The 24055-nt window shown below is 43.2% G+C and overlaps 1 protein-coding gene across 3 annotated transcripts in view; it reads right to left on the bottom strand.

Annotated features, from left to right (window-relative positions):
• Positions 1-24055, bottom strand: part of atg5 (ATG5 autophagy related 5 homolog (S. cerevisiae)) — a 158876-nt gene that overhangs the window by 69934 nt on the left and 64887 nt on the right. For 2 of the 3 annotated variants that reach the window (XM_059983020.1, XM_059983019.1), the window contains exon 6: positions 8819-8920. The exons of the other annotated variant lie outside the window; for it this stretch is intronic. In XM_059983020.1, coding sequence (XP_059839003.1) covers positions 8819-8920 — 102 coding nt within the window. The remainder of the gene's footprint in view (positions 1-8818; positions 8921-24055) is intronic. 3 annotated transcript variants of the gene reach the window in all.

Raw genomic sequence — 24055 nt, 5'->3', positions numbered from 1 at the left:
ATGGAGGCTAGGTCATTGGGTATATTTAAGCGAGGTTGATAAATATTTTATTAGTCGGGGCGTGAAAGGTTACAGGGAGAAAGCAGGAGATTGGGGTTGAGAGGGAAATGGACCAGCCATGATGAAATGGCAGAGCAGACTCATTGGGCCAAACAGTCTAATTCTGCTTCTATGTCTTAGTCTTCTGATTGTCAATACCTTCAAATACTTTGTACTTCTTGTTGAAATAATGAAATTACTTAATTTTCTCTCCCAGCATTTTCCTGCATCTCCAAGCCTGAATGCTTGAAACTACGGTAAGCAAAACATTTCCAATATATCTTGCTACTTATTTCACACCAAGTATCAGTGACAGAAATTAGTGATTTTTTTTAAAAAAACACACACAAGTCATACAAAAAGAGCAAAAATAGTGAGATAGTGTTCATGGGCTAGGAACAGTTCAAAAATCTGATGGCAGAGTGAAAAGAAGCTTCCTGAGATGTTGGGTATGTGTCTTCAGGCTCCTGTACCTCCTCTCTGATGACAGCACTAAGAAGAGGGCGTCCTGGATGGCAGGGGTCTTTTATGATGGATGCTGCCTTTTTGATGCATTGCCTCTTGATATTGGGGATGTTAGTGCCCATGATAGCTGAGTTTACAACCTTCTGCAGCTCCACCCCCCCCCCCCTCCACCCTCCCAATACTGTGGTTTGGTCCCTTCATACCAGACGGCAATGATCTCCACGGCACATCTGCCAAAATTTGCTGGAGTCTTTGGGAGATACCAAATCTCCTTATGAAATATAGTTGCTGGCATGCCTTCCTTGTAACTGCATCAATATGTTGGGCCTAGGATATATGTTCAGAGATGATGACACCCAGAAATTTGAAAATGCTCTCCCTTCCCTCGATGTGCGTTCCCTCAAATTCCCCTTGGTGTTGCAACACCACTCAACCAAATGAGTTATCTCACTCCTGTACACTACCTCATCACCATCTGAGACTGTGTCGACAACAGTTGTGTCATTTGTGAATTTATGGATGGCATTTGCATTGTACCTAGCCATGTATTCATGGGTGTAGAGAGAGTAGAGCAGCAGGCAAAGCACACGTCTTTATGATGTGACTTCGGTGATTGTCAGAGAAGTGGAGATGTTCAAGTAATTCACAAATCACTATGCAAAAAAAAATGCGACTGTGGAATAAATTTCACTTTCATGGAATTTGAGGAAGTAAGCTTTTGTGTCCCTATTTGTGTTCCTTGACAAATATGCAGTTACAGTTTTGTATTATGAAAAGTTAGGAAACAGATTGATTTCTAAGAATATAATCTGTAATGCGTTGCCTGTACATTAAATCATTTTATATTTGCAAGCTGTAGTTTCATTCATTCAATAATTTCAGCAATTAGGCTTTTGATTGGAATACAGCTGAACGCATTACAGCATTATGGGGTGTTAGCTTTTATAAGTCGAGGGATAGAGTTTAAGAGACGCGATGTAATGATGCAACTCTATAAAACTCTAGTTAGGCCACACTTGGGAGTACTGTGTCCAGTTCTGGTCGCCTCACTATAGGAAGGATGTGGAAGCATTGGAAAGGGTATAGAGGAGATTTACCAGGACACTGCCTGGTTTAGAGAGTATGGATTATGATCAGAGATTAAGGGAGCCAGGGCTTTACTCTTTGGAGAGGAGCAGGATGAGAGGAGACCTGATAGAGGTGTACAAGATATTAAGAGGAATAGACAGAGTGAACAGCCAGCACCTCTTCCCCAGGGCACCACTGCTCAGTACAAGAGGACATGGCCTTAAGGTAAGGGGAGGGAAGTTCAAGGGGGATATTAGAGGAAGTTTTTTCACTCAGAGAGTGGTTGGTGCCTGGAATGCACTGCCCGAGTCAGTGGTGGAGGCAGATACACTAGTGAAGTTTAAGAGACTACTAGACAGGTATATGGAGGAATTTAAGGTTGGGGGGGGGGGGGGGTTATATGGGAGGCAAGGTTTGAGGGTCGGCACAACATTATGGGACGAAGGGCCTGTAATGTGCTGTACTATTCTATGTTCTATGAATAAATCTGGTAACTTTTCGGCTTGATTGAGAAGAGAATGATCTTGAAAGCTGTCAAATTGTAGCCAAAAACAAAGTGGCTTTCATTAATGTTCTAAACTGATCAATACTCATTTCCATTCAGATACTGTAATCCACTCATATGGCTCTACAGTACCAAAGTGACAACCTCACAAACTCTTTGATCAACACTTGTTGATGAATGAATGTTGTCAATTAATGTAAATATTGTTGGTAATTACTCTGGGTAACAAAGATTTTGCTTCCTGAATACATTTAGATGTATCGTATTGATTTGGGGCTGCTGATTTTGAAAATCATCAAGTAATTTCCCTATCAACCACCAATTAAAAAAAAACTGCCTATATGTTGCCTACAAAGTATACTGAAAGGTTTTCTATCTTGCCCAGGCATGCCTGGGCATGATTAGGCAGGGTGGATGCTGCATGATAGGACTGGCTTTAGAGAGGCTATAAAAGCATCACACATGCATCATTCTATGCATTGCATTTACACGTTTGTGATTACATTGATGTGCATGCTCTATGCACACAGCATATTGTTTGCACTCATTATAATAAGCTAACTGTATTATCAGCAGTAATTCTGACTGCAAAATGTCTGACCAAGTTTGCAACAGCCACAACACTTATATTTGTAGTGAGAACAGTCAGCCTTCCTTATCCCTGAGTTCCGCATGCGCGGATTCAACCAACCACGGATCGGGAAAACACGGAAGTTCGCTCTCCAGCACTCGTTGTTTGAGCATGTACAGACTATTTTTTCTTGTCATTATTCCCTTAACAATACGGTATAACAACTATTTACATAGCATTTACATTGTATTAGGTATTATAAGTAATCTAGAGATGATTTAAAGTACAGGCAGTCTTTAAGTCAGATTTGTACGTAAGTCGGAACAGGTACATCCGGTATTATTTGGCGTCAGTTAGTCGAACGTTTGTCTTAGTATATAGTATATATTTTATCTTTCTATGCATATAAAACACTTAAGAAACTTATGTGTTTCAATAAATAAACCACTGCGCTGCTTAGTAATAATTGTACCTTTCATCGGAGCAGGTCCTTTCACATGCTTCATTATTCTCACGTTATCCTTTAAAATTGTTCCGATCATTGACCTACCGCTTTTCCAATGACCGATGGTGTTTCACCGCTTTCCGATCGCTTTATTACTTCCACTTCATTTTCAGTTGTGATCGTTTTCCGTCAACGGAACAGGAACACTGTGGGCGGCGGGTCCTGAGCTCCACCAGGTCCTAAAGTTCACCTCACTGAGACATGTTAAATAATGGACTTGAGCATCCGCGTTTTTTGGTTTCTGCAGGGGGTCCCGGAACCAATCCCCCGTGGATAAGGAGGGCCGACTGTATACGCTTAAATCTCGATGACTGAGCATGACTCCTCTTATTAAGAAAGCCTATACGCTGTATTTTGGGTGTAAATTGGTGACCAAGACAAAGCCTGGGCTCCTTATATTTGAAGGATATGGCAAGAGAAGAATCATGTGACAGACAGCTACATCTGTCTAACCAGTGTGTTTGGTTTCTCTGCTAAAAACAAGAAATTCTTTCAACATCTCAATCTCCTTTCAGCCACGAGACCTGTGCTGCACGTCAATAGGCTTCTAGTACCGAAGCCATCAGAGACCTGGAGTCTTGAGGAGGCAGATGAAGATGCCATGATACATGACCCAAGAATGGAAAATAACACTGATACAGACTTTGAATCCTTTGTGTTGTGTTAGCCTCATCTGATAACTTGATCTGAGTTAAATGACCTGGTCAGAGACTTGGGTTTGTCAAAGCCAGAAGCATAATTACAATGTTCAAGACTGCAAGGATGGAATCTGCTGTCATCAAGCACAAAAATTTCTGTGAAGGATTTTGATCTTTGAGACAGATATTTCCCAGAATAATTGATGCCAAGATTAAGGAAGGCAATTTTGTTGGTCTACAAATCAAACAGGTCATCAATGACAGACAATTCAAAGAACTTCTAGTGGGACCGGAGTAAATCGCATGGAAGGCATTCAAGGATGTTATTGAAAATTTCTTTGGCAACAACAAAGCAACAAATGTGCAGCTGGTTGACAACCATGCTTCAAGTATACGATACCATGAAGTGTACATGTCACTAAAAATTCATTTTCCACATTCCCTTTAGATTTCTTCCCTGCAAATCTTGGCATTGTCAGTGATGAGTATGGTGAAAGGTTTCACCAAGAGAAACGTTATCAGGGTAACCGGAATTCATCAATGGTGGCTGATTATTGTCAGACACTTAAGCGAGAAGCCTCAGATACTTGAGTACAAATGAAAATATCAACATTTTTGACTTCAGCACCATTATGCAATTAAATGCTTTGTATTCAATAGAAGTTTATTTCTCATTTCTCCAAATTCCTGCATGATACAAGTAGTCTGAAATTAAACTTGTGTTCAGTCTCAAGTGGTCTATCATAACCAAAAACACTGAGGAAGCAAAAATTTGCTGTGCAATGTTATTTGAAATATTTGAAACAGCTTTCAACTTTGAATTTGCATTGCAAAAGTGAATTTGATTAAACAAGATAACTTACAAATCTGATAAAATAATGATCTCAAAAGAACACCTGAGTTATCCTTTCTTATTAAATCCAGTTCTCTTCAAATTTTAGGATATTTTGACATAAAAATCCAGACCTTTTTTTCAAATGCTAACCACATCCTCTCATTATTTCACTGCATTCTCTTTTCAACCACAGACCCATCAACATGTGTCCTAATTCAAGAACGTCAGCTGTATTTCCTTCTGCTGGGCTGATCTATATCCATCTCCCTTCACTCTCCTTACTCTCATCCCACATTTCATTTATTTCTGCTTCATACTGAAGTAACTTAGCCTAAAAGTCTTCTAAATCCAGTCTGTGCCCCATATTGCTGAAATCAACGACATGCCATTTAAAAACAGGTTTTAAAATATTTCCACTGTAACTTTCATTGTTTATACTACCTATTAAATCTCCATATATCTCAGCATTTAAAACCTCTTTTACTTTATGGACAACATATACAAAATGCTGGAGAAACTCAGCAGGCCAGGCAGCATCTATGGAAAAAAATTAAGCAGTCAGACATTTCAGGCCAAAATCTTTCATCAGTCCATCTGGGTCGACATCTCAGGCCGAAACCCTTTGGTGAGTTCCTCCAGCATTTTGTGTATTGCTTGGATTTCCAGCATCCGTAGGTTTTCTCTTCGTTTGTGATAGGTTTACCTTCTGGAGTTCATGAAAACACAAGTCTTTAAAAAAAATATATTATCTTAACTCGTTTCAGCCACTTTTGTGGCTGTTGTTCTCTCTCCCTGAGATCGTCAATGCATTTAACACCTTTGGTGGGGTTTTATTCCCCAAATGCAGCGGCATGCAGAAGTTTGCGCACCCCTGGTCAAAATTTCTGTTACTGTGAATAGTTAAGTGAGTAGAAGATGAACTAATCTCCAAAAGTCATAAAGTTAAAGATGAAATACTCTTTTCACCATTTTAAGCAAGATTAGAGTATTATTTTTGTTTTGTACAACTTTAGAGTGAAAAAAAGGAAAGGAGCACAATGTAAAAGTTTGGGCACCCCAAGAGATTTGAGCTCTCAGGTAACTTTTACCAAGGTCTCAGACCTTAATTAGCTTGTTAGGGCTATGGCTTGTTCACAGTCATTGTTAGGAAAGACCAGGTGATGTAAATTTCAAAGCTTTATAAATACCCTGACTCCTCAAACCTCATCCCAATCAGCAGCTATGGGCTCTTCTAAGCAGCTGCCCAGCACTCTGAAAATTAAAATAAATGATGCCCACAAAGCTGGAGAAGGCTATAAGAAGATAGCAAAGCATTTTTCAGGTAGCCGTTTCCTCAGTTCATAACGTAATTAAGATATTGCAGTTACAGCAGTTAACAGGAACTGTGGAGGTCAAGTTGAGGTCTGAAAGACCAAGAAAACTTTCGAGAGAACTGCTTGCAGGATTGCTAGAAAGGCAAATCAAAACCCCTGTTTGACTGCAAAAGACCTTCAGGAAGATTTTGCAGACTCTGGCATGGTGGTGCACTGTTCTACTGTGCAGCAACACCTGCACAAATATGACCTTCATGGAAGAGTCATCAGAAGAAAACCTTTCCTGCATCCTCACCACAAAATTCAGCGTCAGAAGCTTGCAAAGGAACATCTAAACAAGCCTGCTTCATTTTGGAAACAAGTCCTGTAGACTGATGAAGATAAGACAGAACCTTTTGGCCACAATGAGCAAAGGTATGTTTGGAGAAAAAAAGGGTGCAGAATTTCTTGAAAAGAACACCTCTCCAACTATTAAGCACAGGGGTGGATCGATCATGCTTTGGGCTTATGTTGCAGCCAGTGGCACGGGGAGAATTTCACTGGTAGAGGGAAGAATGAATTTGATCAAATACCAGCAAATTCTGGAAGCAAACATCACAGCATCTGCAAAAAAGCTGAAGATGAAAAGAGGATGGCATCTACAACAGGATAATGATCCTAAACACACCTCAAAATCCACAATGGACTACCTCAAGAGGTGCAAGCTGAAGGTTTTGCCATGGCCCTCACAGTCCCCTGACCTAAACATCATTGAAAATCTGTGGATAGACCTCAAATGAGCAGTGCATGCAAGTCGGACCAAGAATCTCACAGAACTAGAAGCCTTTTGCAAGGAAGAATGGGCAAAAATCCCCCAAACAAGAATAAAAGATTCTTAGCTGGCTACAGAAAGCGTTTACAAGCTCTGATACTTGCCAAAGGGGGTGTTACTAAATACTGATGATGCAGGGTGCCCAAACTTTTGGTTCAGGCCCTTTTCCTTTTTTGTTACTTTGAAACTGTAAAAGACAAAAATAAAAAAAGTAATCTTGCTTTAAATATTAAAGGGATGTGTCATCTTTAACTTTATGCTTTGTGGAAATCAGGACATCTTTTACTCGCTTAGCTATTCACAGTAACAGAAATCCAGGGATGCCCAAACTTTTGCATGCCACTGTATATTGGTTCACAGCAAGTTACTAACAGTGGCTTGAAAAAGCATTTATTTGCAATCCCAAATTGCCACCAAATTAAGTGATTGTTTCAGTTAAGTCAACAGAGTTTTTGGCTTGGGATCAAAAAGTGGTGATTCCATGCATAATGGCAATTTCTCCCCACCATTAGTGATTCAATTGGGGTTTTAATGACAATCCAGTGATTTCATGGTCACTATTTGAGAATTTTCTCTCCAAATACGCCCCCCTCTCTCGCTCTCAAAACCTACTTCTGTAGTTAAACTTTTGGGTACTTCCCCTGAGATCACCTTATGTGTCGTGATGTCTAATTTTGTTTGCTACTGTTCTAGTTAAGCACCCTGAAAGGTGGGGGGAGGCGGGCGGGGGAAGAAGTGGAGGAGAATAATAGTGCAAAAGTTGAATAGTGATTCTTCACCTCACCCCTAATCATTACTACTTATTATTTAATTATTATATTTTAATAACACAACAGACCTGATGGAATTTAAATGAGTACCTAGATCAATAGTCAAGGCTTCACAATATTGGCAAGATTCAGAATGCCTACATCACTACAACTACTTATAATTGCCAAACAAATTTCTAACACCATAGAGCAACCTTGGCATATTATTTTCTGATCAATTTATAGGAAGGATTATTTTGATGAAATTTTGATTAAAAATTTAATTTTGACTTATTATGTCACTCCAGCTTAAACTACAATACACCGTAAAGTTAAAAAGTCACTAACATCTAATCAAGAGTTTATCTCTTGTCAATCTAACAATTCTACCACAACTTGCTGACACCAACCCACTTTCACCATCAGAGCAGACATCCAAACTTATCTGGTCTGGATGCAAAAGGCCATCTGCTGAATGGATGCATCTGATGCTCCAATAACCTGGCTTGAGTTGCACAGAAGCACAACACCCATCCCAGAAATGCACCTGTAAAATCTGACAAAGGATGAAGCCAAAGCTCCAGTTTTACCAGCTGAGACTGCTTTGGAAACTCAGGCATTCAGAAATAATTTTTAAAAAGATAGAAGTAAAAAATAAAAAATTAGCAGAACATTTAAAAATGATAAATTAAACTCAAGACAGCTAAGGAAAGTCCTACAACCCCCAATGGCATCAAGAAGCAGAGTGCCCTGTCACCAGCATAAAAAAGGGAATCTGAAGTCTGTCATGAGCTCTACTGGCTGTTCTACAAAATGGAGCCCCAGATCTGATATAGCAGCCACACACGTCAAGTTCAGGATTTCTGCACTGACTGAACATGATAGAGTCCTCAGAGCAACAGTCTGATGGAGCAAGTCAGCAGACTGATTTGCATCTGTTGGGAGGGGACAAAGAATGGGTGACATTTTGGGTTACACACTACATCAGGATGAAGGGAGGGGAGATGGTCGGTATCAAGAGGGGAAGTGGTGAGACAGAGGCCAAGGTAAAAGATGAAAGGCAGATCCTGCTAATTTGGGGAGGAGTAGAATTTGGCTGCAGATGGATGACAGATGGAGTCAGATATAAAAAAAGGCAGGTGGAGCAGGCCGGTAGAGAGAAGGGTGAAGACAGCTCGGAGGATGATGAAAGGTTCTAAGATGCACCCCATTTAAAAAAGATAATATAGGCCTTTGTAAGCTGCATTTTTATGAAATTTAAAATCACTGTGCTCTACTGTAGTTTCTAAAAAAAAATTTAAAAGAGTAATTTTCCTTACTTCTCAATGTAGATTTCCATCCCAGTTCTTGAGCAGGCACTTTAATTGTAATAATAGGCAGGTGTGAATTGATTGCACTGCAATGCCATCTAGTGGATGTCACTAGATTAAAAATAAAACAAATTGGTTTCTTCTGTATACAAGCAGCCGCCACGGGGCTCATGCCAGTTCCCAGTTTAGCAATCCCATCAACTTCCCCTTACGATTCATTTACATTCTGTTTCTCTTTTCACTGCCCTGTTGTATTCACGTATGACATGCTAACAAGATTTTCATTTTATGTCAGTTCATGTGACAACAACAATAAACCAATACCTTTACAAAGAGGTAATTTCTTCTGCAGTTTCTTATGACCAATCTAACAGCACATCTTTGGGCGGGCAGAAACCCACATACCCACACATTCAACAGCCAATGTCTGGCAACTGTGACCTCGCGGCAGCAGAATTAAATGATGCACCCTCACTCTCCCCTAATGGCATTGATTATGGGCAAAGACAGACCAAGATCAGAAAAGTCCTATTTTACAGAAGATGCAGTCTAACGATCTATGTGGCTGACTATTGCTTGCTTTCCTTGCTAAGGTACATATTGCTCTATCAATGGGTTGACTCAGCTCCAGACTAGAGAGCAGTTCAGCAGCTTTCATTTGCCAAATAGGTCATATGGTGGTCTAACATGCAACCAATCTGTGCTGAAATATGGACAATTTGTTCTGGCAGCCATTAGCTGAAAGTAAAAAATTCTTGTTGGCTTAGTTTGAACTCGGGGACCTAGAGACAAAGTAGAGTCAAATCCACTGTACTCCATGTGTTTCCCTCAAAGTTTTACTTCTAAAACCGCATCTCTCGGTCCACCCAGATCCCATGGCTAAATGCAAAGGTGTGCTCCCTACTAAAAGTCCTTCAAGTCTGGAGACAGAAGAGTTCCCAGAGCAGTCAGAAAAAACTTCATCCTAGGCATTTGGCTGTCATTGCCTTCTTACACACAAAAAGTTCAGTAACACCCGTCTGATGTATGTGGCTGGGCATCAAGGGCATTGCTGAGCACAAAAGGAAAAACAGCATCAGCTATACCAGCGATGTGTCCCTCCATGATGCTCTCAACAACTTTAATGCATACTTCCCAGCATGCACACAACACTAGTCATGAAATGTACCTCTCTTCCAGGTGAGCAGCCGCTGTCTAACAGCAGCAGATGTGAGGAGGACTCTGCAGAGAGTCAACCCTGTAAAGTGGCCGGCCAGACAACATCACAGGATGAGTACTCAAGAGTGTGCACATTATGTCACTGATATCTTCAACACTTCACTCATCCAGGCTTCTGTGCCCACATGCTTCAAATCAGTCACATCATCTCTATACCAAAGAACTCCACACCTTCAGTCTAAGTGACTACCACCCAGCAGCACCTGACTAGAGAGCAGTTCAACAACAGCAACGGCAACCATTTAGTGCTTTGAATGGATAATAAAGGCACTCATGAAAAAACTCCATTCTTGCTACACTAGACACCAATATGCTTACCAACAGAACAACTCTACAACAGATGTCATAGCATCAGTCATGCACCTGGCCCTGATACACCTATCAAACAAGGACTCTTATGTCAGAATTTCTGGATTTCAGTTCAACATTCAACACTATTGTCCCACTGACCTTGGGGAACAAACTTCTACTCCTCAGTCAACTGGGAGCTGTGCTTCTAATCAACAAACCTCGGATAGGATGCACAACCGTTCCCATCCCCAGCCCCCCCAAACATCCTCAACAGGGCTGTGTGCTGTGCTCTCTGCTCCACACTCTGCTCATACACGACAAAAAGGCCAAACACCCGAGTAAAAACATTGTAGAGTTCGCCGATGACACAAGCACGGTGGGGCTCATTGCCAACAACATTGAGACAGCCTGCAGATGATGTGGAAGAGCTTGAGGCCTGTTACCAGACAAATAACCTCTTCTTCAATGTGAACAAGACAAAGGAGATAGCTATTGACTTCAGGAGCACTCACACTCCTCTTTACATCAGCAGCACAGCCGTGGAAACTGTGAGCAGAATGAAACTCCTGGGAGTGCACATCTCACACAACCTCTCATGGTCTCGGGAACACTGTCAAGAAAGCTCACCAATGTCTCTACTCGCCATCAAGGACTACATACTTAAAGGTGCTGGAAAAAGGAAAGTATCATCAAAGAGGATCTCACTCACCCTGCTCATGGACTGTTTGTCCCACTCTCATCAGGGAGGACACCACGTGGCATCCAAGCCAGGCCTTAAAAACAGTTTCCCCCATACAGTAAGGCTGAACACCACCACCTCCACCCACTAACACCCCCCCCCCCCCAACAACCACCACTTTATCATTTCCTGTCAGAGTCACCTTCTGTACAAACACCTTCTGTAGCATCACTTTATGGACATACAATCAAGGTACATAAGCTATCTTATGTATTTATATTTGTGTTCCTTATATTATTGTGGGTTTTTTGTGCTGCATTGGATTTGGAGTAACAATTGTTTTGTTCTTCCTTACATTCGTTCTCATTTGAACCGAGTTAAAATTGCATCATGAAATGGGTCAAGGACATGAGTGCTTCACACAGTGAATTATTCTTAAAATGCAATGTCTAGCACAGCCAAACTCTAGTTTCATATGAAAATTTGCATAATTTTGGCTTACAGTTCTAACTGCCACACAGAGCTTTAAGAATGAAAATGGAGATCAAACACAAATTTTGTTTAGTTCTTTTAACTGATTAATTTTTAAACATAAAGTTAATGCATAAATGATAGGATTCTGAGTTGTATGGAAGCAAGATATGTTTAAGTCCTTAACCAGATAACAAGTCAGATTAATAAAGAGATATAAAGACATATAGCATGCTTTCCTTTATTCAATGATGCACACAGTACAAGAATGTAATGCAGCAACTGCTTACAATATCAGTTAGACCACAACTTAAGTATTGCATCAAGTTCTGGTCACCACATTTACAGGAAAGATGCCATTGCCCTGGAGGGGATGCAAGCAGAGTTAAGATGACATTATCAGCAGATGAAAAACAAAGATTGGATAAGTTAAGGTGGTTTTCTCTGATGGGGGGATTTAATTGAGAGGTATTAAAACATGACAGTCTGGATACAGCATTTCCTTTACCTGAACAGCTCAAACTACAGGACATAGATTTAAATTCAAACGATGAGAAAACTAAGGATTTCTTTGTTTTAAATCCACCCCCCCCCCTCAAAAATGTAGATGTTTGGAATTTCTGATCTGAAAAGATGGTAGAGGCAGAAACTCTCACTGCATTAAAAAAATATTTGATGTGCAGCTGAAAAGTTGAGATTGGCAAGGCAACAGACATAATACTGGAAAGTGGGCACTTTTTAATGACACAGGCACAGCAAACCAAATGCTCTCCTCCAGTACCAAGCATTTTCTAGAGTTGTCGAATCATCGATAATTTTGAGAAAATATAATTAGATCCCTAGTTTAGTCATTACTTTAACACGTACCGATCAGCTTTCCTCATTGAACAGAAAAAATATCCTCTTCAACCTTAAATAGGCACCTCTCATTCTGAAATTGCATATCCAAGTTTAGGACCTCCTTCTTACAATCTCCCACACCCCCCCCCCCCCAACACGGCGGGGAAATATCTTAATATCCTCTCACTTTCTACTTTTATCCTCTTTTCCTTCAAAATTCCTACAGAATAAGCAGTGGGCACTCTTTCAAACACCCCTTTACTCTGCTCTGCTGTTGCAGAAAATCCTACCAAATGCAATAAGCATATACAACAGTTCATCTGTGCGACAAGAGAACACACATCATAGTACAATAGTCTGTTTTATTATTTTGTAAATTATTGCACATTGGTAAATTATTGTGTATATTATTATTCTGTACTTTATTATTAGTTAAGTTTTAAAATGTTGCTGGCAAAAGAATTTCCCACTCGGGATCAATAAAGTACTTTATTGGCCAAACCTACTAAGGCAATCCTCATAAGACAACCCCAACGTTTAGACATTCAGTCAAATGAACATTGGATCTGCTTCAAATTAGGGGACTAGAACTCCAGCTTTCGAGCAATATTCCCGGTATGGCCACACCAATACCACATATAGTTTAACAAAGTCTTCCCTACTTGATGCTCTGTGCATGTCATTTTTGCTAAGCTTATTACCAACACAGGGCCTCTTTGATGCTCCTGCCAATGATACATTTCATCTTAGACCATAAGACCATATGATATAGGAGCAAAATTAGGCCACTAAGTCTGCTCCACCCTTTCGTCATGGCTGATCCATTTCCCACTTAGCCCCAATCTCTGGCCTTTTCCCCATAACCCATCATGCCCTGACTTTTCCCCAACTAAGAATCTATCAATCTCTAGCCAATAGCCAATGACTTGGTCACCACAGCCATGTTAGCAACAAAATCCACAGATTCACCATTCCCTAGCTAAGGAAATTCCTCCTCATATCCATTCTAAATGAACATCCTTCTACTCTGAGACTGTATCCACGGGTCTTGCTCACTATAGGAGATATCCTTCCCAAATCCACTCTATCTAGTCTTTTCGACATTCAACAGGTTTCATTAAAATACCCCTACATTCTTCTAAATTCCAGTGAATACAGGCCCAATGCCATCAAATGTTCCTCATATAAGCCTTTCTATCCCAGAATCTTTTTCATGAACCTCCTTTGAACCCTCTCCAATGTCAACACTTCCTTTTTGAAAATATCTCTGAATTAAATGAAAAATAAATACTTCGTGCAACAATTTTTAGAATTTTATATTTTAAGAGGAAAACTGGCAACAATTGCTAAATAAATTAGTGCCTTGGAGGCTTTCAGTCTAATTCACCAAATCAAAATTAAATTGTTGTGAACTATGGAAAATGTAACTAAAATTAAGTTGCATTAATGTTCAATAGATAATCAGAATTCAGATACAGTAGCTTAGAGCTACATCATGTAATATCAATGCCACATTTGCCTTCAGTTTCAGAAACCATATTGCGTCTTCATTGTTGCCCAGAGACAGCAGCATTCAGTTAAAACTATGGTCAGATTCCCATTGGTAAATGTTGGCAGCTCTGAACATTGCAGTTTCAGTGGAAGTCCATGAAAGTGTGCACTGTTAAACAAAACTATTCAGAATGTCAAATCCATTACTTTTGTTCACTACTTGAGTCCATCTGCAATATTCTATCTTGCTGAGACCTCTACACTCTTGCTCAGATTAAATGAGGCACAGGACTCAAAATCCCACTGATTTCAGGGCTACTAAAAAGAAAGCAAATGAGAAGTTCCTTTTGTTGTTGATTAAGTTAAGAAACACTATCCAGAAGTACTTGATTTGGAAACAATATTTAAAAAAGTTTCTTCACAATTAAGATCTTTTTTAAAAAGGTCTCAATGTCAATAGACAATAGATGCAGAAGTAGACCATTCGGCCCTTCGAGCCTGCACCGCCATTTTGAGATCATGGCTGATCAACTACTATCAATACCCGGTTCCTGCCTTGTCCCCATATCCCTTGATTCCCCTATCCATAAGATACCTATCTAGCTCCTTCTTGAAAGCATCCAGAGAATTGGCCTCCACTACCTTCCGAGGCAGCGCATTCCAGACCCCCACAATCCTCTGGGAGAAGAAGTTTTTCCTTAACTCTGTCCTAAATGACCTACCCCTTATTTTCAAACCATGCCCTCTGGTACTGGACTCTCCCAGCATCTGGAACATATTTCCTGCCTCTATGTCATTGAGAAACATTTGATTCAACATCTTAAGACAGCTCTCAAAGCTTTCAGGAACCTTGCTCCTGAAGAGTTCTACAAAGACGATTCAAGTCAAACTACTGGAGTCATAGATGCTGTGCTCAACATAACAGTCAAGATACCGAGGCAATAAGTATGCAGGTAACAACAATTTCAGTCAGCTGATTAGGTCTACAAGATTCAGTCAAAACTGTATTTTGACTGAATCAATACTGAAGCTATAAAACGTAGATCACTGCTAACAGCAATAGGTCCTTACTATGTTTATCTGCTTTGGATGCAATTCAATTGCTTGACCAGACGGACCTTGTTCACTCCAATGAAAATCTATAATCTATTAAATCAATCTCTCAAAGTTAATTATAAAACCATTATTCAATTTTGTTACTACAAATATACCACAATCCAGCAGAGGGACCTGGACAATGCAACACCCAGATTAAAAGTGACATTTGAAGCTGGCCAAGTCCTGAAAGACATAGCTGGCAAAGTTGGCCTGTGGCAGATAGCCAGGGTACCAAAACCACTGAGAATTCTCCTTGACCTTGCTGCCACCAATCCAACTACTAATGATGTATTTGTCCGACAACACTAACGATCCAAAAGATCTTATGAAGACAAAATTTCTTTCATTGAATAGAGGCATACGATTGTGTTAAACAACAGACTCAAAACAGATTTGGCAACTGAAACCTGGGCCCATTAGCCACACATTACAAAAAACACAAGGAAAGGAAAGGACAGGAGAAAACCACCTGATCTCTCAAGCCTGCCTTGCCCTTCAAGGTAATCATAGTAGAAATATCCAGAGCCTCAAATGTTCTTCTGTGCCTGTTCCCCACAGCCCTCATTTCCATGAACTTACAAAAAGATTATCCATCGCTTTAAATTTTGTTTAAAGCTCCACTACATTTAAGTTTCTCAGAGTATTGAATTTATGGAATTCTCTTCACAGAAAGTAGCAGAGGCAAGATCACCATACGTATTTAAAAGGCACATGGATTTTTGCAATGGAGGCTAGTGGGGATTGGTACAGATGATGAGTTTGGGCCTGGGGTAGATCAGCAAAGATCATATTAAAGAGCAGGGTAGGCACAGCAGAGGTGACCTTTTCCTGCTGACCTTCGTGTCTTCCAAGAAATACCTATTCATCTCAGGTTTTAAATAACCTTTCCCTCTTCCTGTAATTATGATGTCGTGGCAACCCACTTTCTGCGCAGGTGAACCGGCTCACAAGTAGCCAGCGCGCAGGGGGAGACTTTAGTAATGCATCTCTGACGTCATTTCCGCCTGGAGAGGGTGGGCGCTAGGGATTAAATACCAGCACTGCGAAGTTTGAATAAATTAGTCTCGAAACGACTTACCAACTGCGTGTCGTTATTTCAGCGCTGTGTGTAGCACATCGCTACATTGGTGACCCCGACGGTCCAAATGGGATTTGGACCCAAGATGACCGACTCTTCATCTGTTCACGCAGTTTTGCTGAAACTGCCGACTTTCTGGACACTGCAACCACGCGTGTGGTTTAGCCAAGCAGAAGCCCAGTTCCAGATTCGGCAGATTATCTTCTGATTCCACGCGTTACTATCACGTGGTGAGCGCCCTTGACCAGGAGATGGCCGCCCAGGTTGCGGATTTCATACAGTCGCCCCCAGAAGAAAGCAAATATGAAGCATTCAAAGCGCTGCTCATTGGGACCTTCGGCCTCTCACGGCGTGAGCGAGGTGCCCGCCTACTTCACCTGGACGGTTTGGGAGACAGACTGCCGTCAGCATTGATGAACGAGATGCTGTCCCTGGCTGACAGACACAAGCCCTGCCTCATGTTCGAGCAAGCGTGCCTTGATCAACTGCCCGGGGACATACATCTGCTGCTGGCCGACGCAGATTTCACTGACCCTCGGAAGGTGGCGGCCCGGGCAGACGTGCTGTGGAAAGCCAAGAGGGAGAGCGTGGAATCCGTCAGTCAGATTACCAGGCCATGCGCCCAACAGCAGACCAGACCAGGCCCGGCAGGGGGGCGCACACAACACAGAGGCAGGAGTGAGGCGGCCAGTAAACAGTGGTGTTTCTACCACCAGCGGTGGGGCACAAAAGCCTGCCGTTGTCACCCGCCCTGCAAGGCATAATGACTATGGTGGCTGGCCACCAGGACAGCCTCTTGTACGTCTGGGACAAACAGTCGGGACGCCGCTTCTTGGTCGACACCGGAGCGGAAATCAGCGTCCTGCCCCCGACGGGGGTACGACACCCGCAACAGGAAGCCAGGGCCCACCCTGAGGGCCGCAAACGGCAGCACGATATGCACAGTGCAGCTGCAGTTCGGCACCAACCGGTTCACGTGGGACTTCACACTAGCTGCCGTGGCCCAACCATTCCTGGGGGTGGACTTCTTGCGAGCTCACTGCTGGTCGACTTGCAAAGGAAAAGACTGGCACATGCCGAGACTTTCCAGACGTTCTCCCTGGGTGAAGCCAAGTTGCCGGCCCCACACCTGGACTCCATCATGCTGTCGGACAACGAATTCACCAGAATCCTGGCAGACTGTCCATCGATTCTGGCACCACAGTTCACGGGGTTCAGCACCACATCCCGACCAAAGGACCACGCCTGCGCACGAAGGCTCCCCCCGGAAAAGCTCCGCCTGGCGAAGGAGGAGTTCAAGAGGATGGAGTTATTGGGGATTGTACGGAGGTCCGACAGCCCACGGGCCTCCCCCCTGCACATGGTGCCCAAAGCAGCTGGAGGTTGGAGACCATGCAGCGACTACCACAGACTGAATGAGGCTACAACTCCAGACCGCTACCCCGTGCCGCACATACAGGACTTTGCAGCAAACCTGCACGGGACAAGAATATTTTCCAAAGTAGACCTCGTCCGGAGATACTATCGAGTCCCGGTGCACCCTGAAGACATCCCCAAAACAGCACTTATCACCCCATTCGGCCTGTTCGAGTTCCTCTGAATGCCGTTCAGCCTGAAGAACGCCGCACAGACGTTCCAGCGGCTAATGGATGCGGTGGGACGTGACCTGGACTTTGCGTTCATCTATTTGGACGACATCCTTATAGCCAGCAGTAGTCGCCAGGAGCATCTGTCCCACCTCCGACAGGTCTACTCCCGCGTGAGTGATTTTGGCCTCATGATCAACCCGGCCAAATGCCAGTTCAGTCTCGATACCATCGACTTCCTGGGCCACAGGATTACCAAAGACGGGGCAACACCTCTGCCCGCCAAGGTAGACGCGATCCGTCACTTTGCCCGGCCCAACACGGTCCAAGGCCTACAGGAGTTCGTTGGTACGGTGAACTTCTACCACTGTTTCTTCCCCTCAGCAGCCCATATCATGCGCCCTTTGTACACCCTGATGTCGGGTAAAGGCAAGGACATTACTTGGGATGAGGAGGCTGCGGCCGCTTTCGTTAAAGCCAAGGAAGCCTTGGCAGATGTCGTGATGCTGGTGCACCCCAGAACGGACGTTCCGACCGCACTCACAGTGGACGCATCCAACACAGCAGTCAGTGGGGTGCTGGAGCAACTCATCGAAGGGCGCTGGCAACCCTTGGCGTTCTTCAGCAAGCACCTACGACCACCCGAACTCAAGTACAGTGCTTTTGACTGGGAGCTGTTGGCACTGTATCTGGCAATCCGGCATTTCAAGTACTTCTTAGAAGGCAGGCTGTTCACTGCGTTCACGGACCACAAACCGTTGACCTGCGCGTTCACGAAGGTGTCCGATCCCTGGTCGGCTCACCAGCAGCGACATCTGTCCTACATCTCCGAGTACACGACGGACATCCAGCATGTCTCGGGAAAGGACAACGTCATGGCGGGCGCACTCTCCAGACCAGCTGTCCAGGCCCTGTCCCTGGGGGTGGACTATGCAACACTGGCGGAGGCGCAGCAGGCAGACGACGAGATGCCCAGCTACAGGGCCGCAGACTCGGGTTTGCAGCTGCAGAATTTTCTCATAGGCCCAGGTGAGAGGACCCTCCTGTGCGACGTGGCTACCGGCCAACCTCACCCCATCGTCCCGGCAGCCTGGAGGTGGCGAGTTTTCGACTCCATACACGGTTTGGCGTACCCATCTATCAGGACAACCGTCCAGCTGGTCTCCAGCAGTTTCTCGTGGCACGGACTTCGCAAGCAGGTCAGTGAATGGGCCAGAACGTGCACGCAGTGCCAAATAGCCAAGGTGCAGCGGCACACTAAAGCCCCGCCGCAGCAGTTCGAACCCACCAACCGGAGGTTCAACCACATTCATGTGGATATCGTGGGCCCCCTACCAGTGTCCCGAGGAGCGCGGTACCTCGGTAGACCGGTTCACGAGGTGGCCAGGGGCAGTCCCGCTCACCGACACATCTGTCAATTCCTGCGCCCGAGCACTGATTGCAACCTGGGTAGCACGCTTCGGGGTACCAGCCCACATTACTTCCGACAGAGGCACTCAGTTCACCTCTAGCCTGTGGTCGGCTGTGGCCAGCCTGTTAGGAACACAGTAACACCACACTGCTGCCTACCATCCACAGTCGAACGGACTAGTGGAACGCTTCCACCATCACTTGAAGTCGGCTCTCACAGCCCGCCTGAGAGGACCTAACTGGGTGGATGAGCTTCCCTGGGTCCTGCTTGAAATTCGCACAGCGCCCAAAGAGGATCTGCATGCCTCGTCGGCCGAGTTGGTGTACGGTGCACCCCTGGCCGTCCCGGGAGAGTTCATACCAGCCCCAAGGGGGCAAGAGGAAGAACCCGCAGCAGTCCTGGACAGACTACGCGAAAGGCTCGGCAACCTGGCCCCCGTACCGACTTTACAGCACTGACGGACCCCGACCCATGTACCCAAAGACCTACAGAACTGTAAGCTTGTGTTTGTACAAAGGGGCGGACACCGGGCACCGCTACAGTGGCTGTACGAGGGGCCGTTCAAGGTGATCAACAACAACAGGTCCACGTACATTCTGGACATTGGGGGGAAAGAGGAGGTTTTCACAGTGGACCGACTCAAACCAGCCCATGTGGACTTGGCGCAGTCGGTCAAGGTTCAGGCACCGCGGCACAGAGGCAGACCTCCCAAACAGAGGCTGTTCCAGACTGTGGACATTGGGGGGTGTATTGCCAGTTGTGGAGGGGGTGGGGGGGGTTATGTGGCGACCCACTTTCTGCGCAGGCGAACCGGCTCACAAATAGCCAGCGTGCGGGGGGGGGGGGAGACTTTGGTAATGCACCTCTGACTTCATTTTCGCCCGGAGAGGGCAGGTGCTAGGGATTAAATGCCAGCACCGCAAAGTTTGAATAAACTAGTCTCAAAACGACTTACCAACTGCGTGTTATTTCAGCGGTGTGTGTAGTGCATCGCTACAATGTCTCATGAAAGATTCTCCCACTTGTGGAAACATCTGAACAGCTACCTTCATGCCCACTTGGAATCTAATGTTCAATCAGACAACCGCTCAGTTTTCTAAACTTGTATATCCCTCACCTCATCATTACAATCAAGCCTGGGCATTAACTCTGATTCAATGAAGCACACAGAAGAGCACTACATGAACAGCAGGAGAAAAATGCACAATAAGCTGCAATACTTGTTGAACAGCAAAGATAGCAAGTGACAAAACAAAGGAAAGCAATGCACAACCGACAAATCAGATTAAAACTGAAATCCTGTCACATCTAGTTGGCAGTGAATAAGTAAACAATTAATATGAGAAAGTAGTTCAAATACTCAGCATGTGAGCACTAAGGACTGGTGTTTCTGTACAGTCAGACGTGCCAAGCTGGTAAGCCATCTCCTCTGAACATTCTCACTAGCACAAAACCAGCCCTCAGTCACTCCATATATTAAGGAACAGATGTGAGTACCAGATAAAGCAACTGCTTTCCAATCCTCCTCACAGCCTTGGCCCCAAAGTAATAAGTTTCAGGAATGAGATGAGAGACTGATTTCAGAATCAGATTTACTACTATTGTCTTATATGACGTGAAATTTGTTTTTTTTGTAGCAGCAGTACAATGCAAAGGCACACTATAGTGCAAAAACAAGGAATACTGAGGTATTGTTCATGGACTGTTCAGAGATTTGATGGCAGAAGGGAGGAAGCTGTTCCTAAGTCACTGAGTATGGGTCTCTTGTATGTTCTCCTTGACAGTAGGAACAAGACAACGCGTCCCAGATGAAGGATGCCGCTTTCTTGAGGCACCTGCTCTTGAAGATGTCATCAGCGGTGGGGAAGGTTGTGCTCGTGATGTTAGTGGCTGCAGCCTCTCGTGATCCTATGCACTGGAGCCTCCATACCAGGCTGTGATGCAACTAGTCAGCATGCTCTCCACAGCACACCTACAGAAAATTTTAAGAGTTTTTGGTGACATACAAATCCCAAAACTCCTTACGAAATAGAGAACTGGTGTACTTTCATGACTGCAGGTCCCTGGAGATGTTAACACTTAAAGCTGACCCCTTTCCACAGTTGACCTCTCAATGAGGACTAGCTTGTTTTCTCCTGATTTTCTGTCGTGCTGAAATACATAATCAATTTCCCGGGTTTGCTGACGTTGAGTGCAAGGTTGTTGTTGCAACACCACTTCCTCTCACTCCTTTATGATTCCTCTTTGCCATCTGAGATTTACCAACAGTAGAGCCATCTGCAAATACATAAATAGCATTTGAGCTGTGCTTAACTACACAGTCACATGTGTAGAGAGAGTACAGCAGTAGGCTAAATGCACATCTCTGAACTGTGCCTGTGATGATCTTCAGTGAGGAGGTGATGCTATCACCAATCATTACTGACTGTGGTCTCCTGATGAGACAGACCCAGGTTTTGAAGATTGTTGATTAGTACTGAGGGGATGACAGTGCTGAACACAGAACTGTAATCAATAAACAGTAGCTTTATGTATGATTTGTTGTTGTCTAGGTGCTCCAAAGCAGAGTGGAGAATCAGGGAGACTGTGTCTGCTGTAGACCTGTTGTGGTGTTAGGCGCACTGCCGTGAGCAATGACTTAAGGATAACTTAAGATGCTTTCAAAGGCACACCAGTCTTGATGAGGTCAATCAAAGCCATGGCATATTCATTCAGCTCCAAAGATGAATCCCGGAATGTGGTCCAAAACACCGATTCAAAACAGTCTTGTAAATGCTCCTCCATCTCCTTTGACCAAACCTTCACATCCTCGCCACTGGTGCTGTAGTCTTCAGTTTCTGCCTAGGAGTACAAGTACAGCCAGGTGATCAAACTTGCCAAAGTGTGGACATGAGATGGTACGATAAATGCTTTTTAGCATCAAGGCAATTTTTGGCTTAGTGTAGATTCAAGTTGCCCTGGTGAAACTGAAGCAAACACGCATTAAGGGAGAATTACTCAAGCGGTTAGAGCCTCGCCTTACACAAAACAACACTGTTGTATTTTGTTGAATGTCAATCATTTGGATTTTGGACATTGCTATGGGATTTTGCCCAAGGAACAACCATCTTCAACTCACTGACACTGTTCCTATGATAAGCAGGAAGAAAGGACATTTGCTGACGATCACACTATGTTTGATTCCACTTGCGATACCTCAACCAATGCCACAGCAAGACACTTGGCAATATTCAGGAAGAAGCTGAAAAGCGGCAAGTAACATACATACTACAAGATTACAAAGACCACCTCGATAAAAGGAATTCTCAATATCTATTCCCAATATCCAATGTCATTACCATCTTGAATCCATCGTCATCCTGGGAATTAATACTGAGAAAAAACTCAACCCTACCTACCACGTAAATATCGTGGCTACTCTTGGTATCCAGTGGTGCTTAATTCAATTCTCACTCCAAAGTCCTTTTACTATTCAAGAGGTATGGGTGTGATGGAGTATTTGTCTGGATAAATGCATCCCTTGTGCAGAAAAATACCATTCAGGATAGAGCAGTGGACTTAATTGACACCTTTTAACAAATCTAATCAAGCAGCTTCAACACCAGTGCAACACAACTGCAATGTGCATTATCTACAAAAAGGACACCAACTGCCAACTTCAATGCTGTGACCTCTACCACTAGAGACAATGGTAGCAGGTTGATGGGAACACCACCACCAGGTTATCTCCCAAGTTGTAAAGCACCTTGCTCTTGAAATAGTTATCATTCCTACATGATCACTGTAACTTCCTACCCAAAAACACTGTATCCACTGAAAAGATGCAGCAACTCCTGAAGGTGGTTCACATTTTCGAGGGCAATTATGAATAGCCTACCAGCAGCATCTCCATCACAAAACAATGAATAGAAATGAATTATTGTACTTAAATTGTATAAGTTTGCGAAGCAAATCAACATTAAATCAAATTTTTAGTGCAAGTTAATGGAAAAAATGAGAGTAGGGAAATTCCTTGATTCCCACAAGATAAAATTTTGTTTCGTTACATCTTTGTACCACTTTATCAGGAAGTTGCAGAAGATAAAACAAGTAGATAAAGTTCATTATAGTCTGAAAGTAAGTTTATGTGGTCTCAATATTCTTTAGTTGAAGAGAAAAAGGAAAAGAAAACCTAGCTAATGTGGTAAGTGCTGGACAGTTATTATCATAGGAATTAAACAACTGGGTTTAGCGCCGATGTATCTACCTGACTAACAAAAAGACAAACACCCCTTATTATCTAAGCTCATTTGCAATGCACCAATTAGGTCTGAGAACTCATACATCAATCACAGACTTGCAACAGGTGGTTTGGTGACTAAAGGGTAAAATGTCAAATGTTAACTAAATACCATTCAGTTTAACGGAATGTCAGTTAAGCAAAAAATGTTAAAAACAAAAAGCTGGTTCATTCCTGTACACGCCCTTTTGAACATACTGCATTTTTGACTAACTGTCAGAATTAGTTTTGCTTCTCGTTTAAACACCAGACGATGTTCGCAGATGTACCATGTTCTGAGAGTCCACGGACCCAAATGGTACTTTCTTTTCTTTTGTGGTTGTATGTACTGTTTCACAAGTTAGATATCTTCAAAAGCCTATGCAAAACCCCTATAAAAAGCAATGAAAGATGCTACATATTCTAAAAGAGTTTTTATCAGTTTCAGAAGCAGCTTTTATTTCTTTTTTTCAATGACTTATTTTTCTGAAAAGCAAGGTAACATTCTTATTTGCAGAAGGCTGTGGCTCTCTTATTTTGCTTTAAAATTTACATATTTATTTGGTACATTTCTAACCAGTGCAAGATTTGAGTTGTTAATGCACACGCCTTTACTTTCATATCAGTTCTGGTCGATGTAAACAATAATAGGTTCAACATATAATGCTGCATTTCTGCATAAAGCAAAGAAACTTTGGAAAGAACAATCCACTGAATTTTCTCGTTTGTCACTGAATTTTTATTCTTTCATCATTGAAGATGTACTGCATTAGATATCACAGCAGCACACACCCATTGATATCCAACATAGAGATGAACCCTCCA

Source organism: Hypanus sabinus, chromosome 10 (genome assembly GCF_030144855.1).
Source record: "Hypanus sabinus isolate sHypSab1 chromosome 10, sHypSab1.hap1, whole genome shotgun sequence".
In the NCBI taxonomy this organism is placed as follows: Eukaryota; Metazoa; Chordata; class Chondrichthyes; order Myliobatiformes; family Dasyatidae; genus Hypanus; species Hypanus sabinus.
Note: the sequence above shows the minus strand (reverse complement) of the source record. Positions and strands in the feature narration are given on the sequence as shown.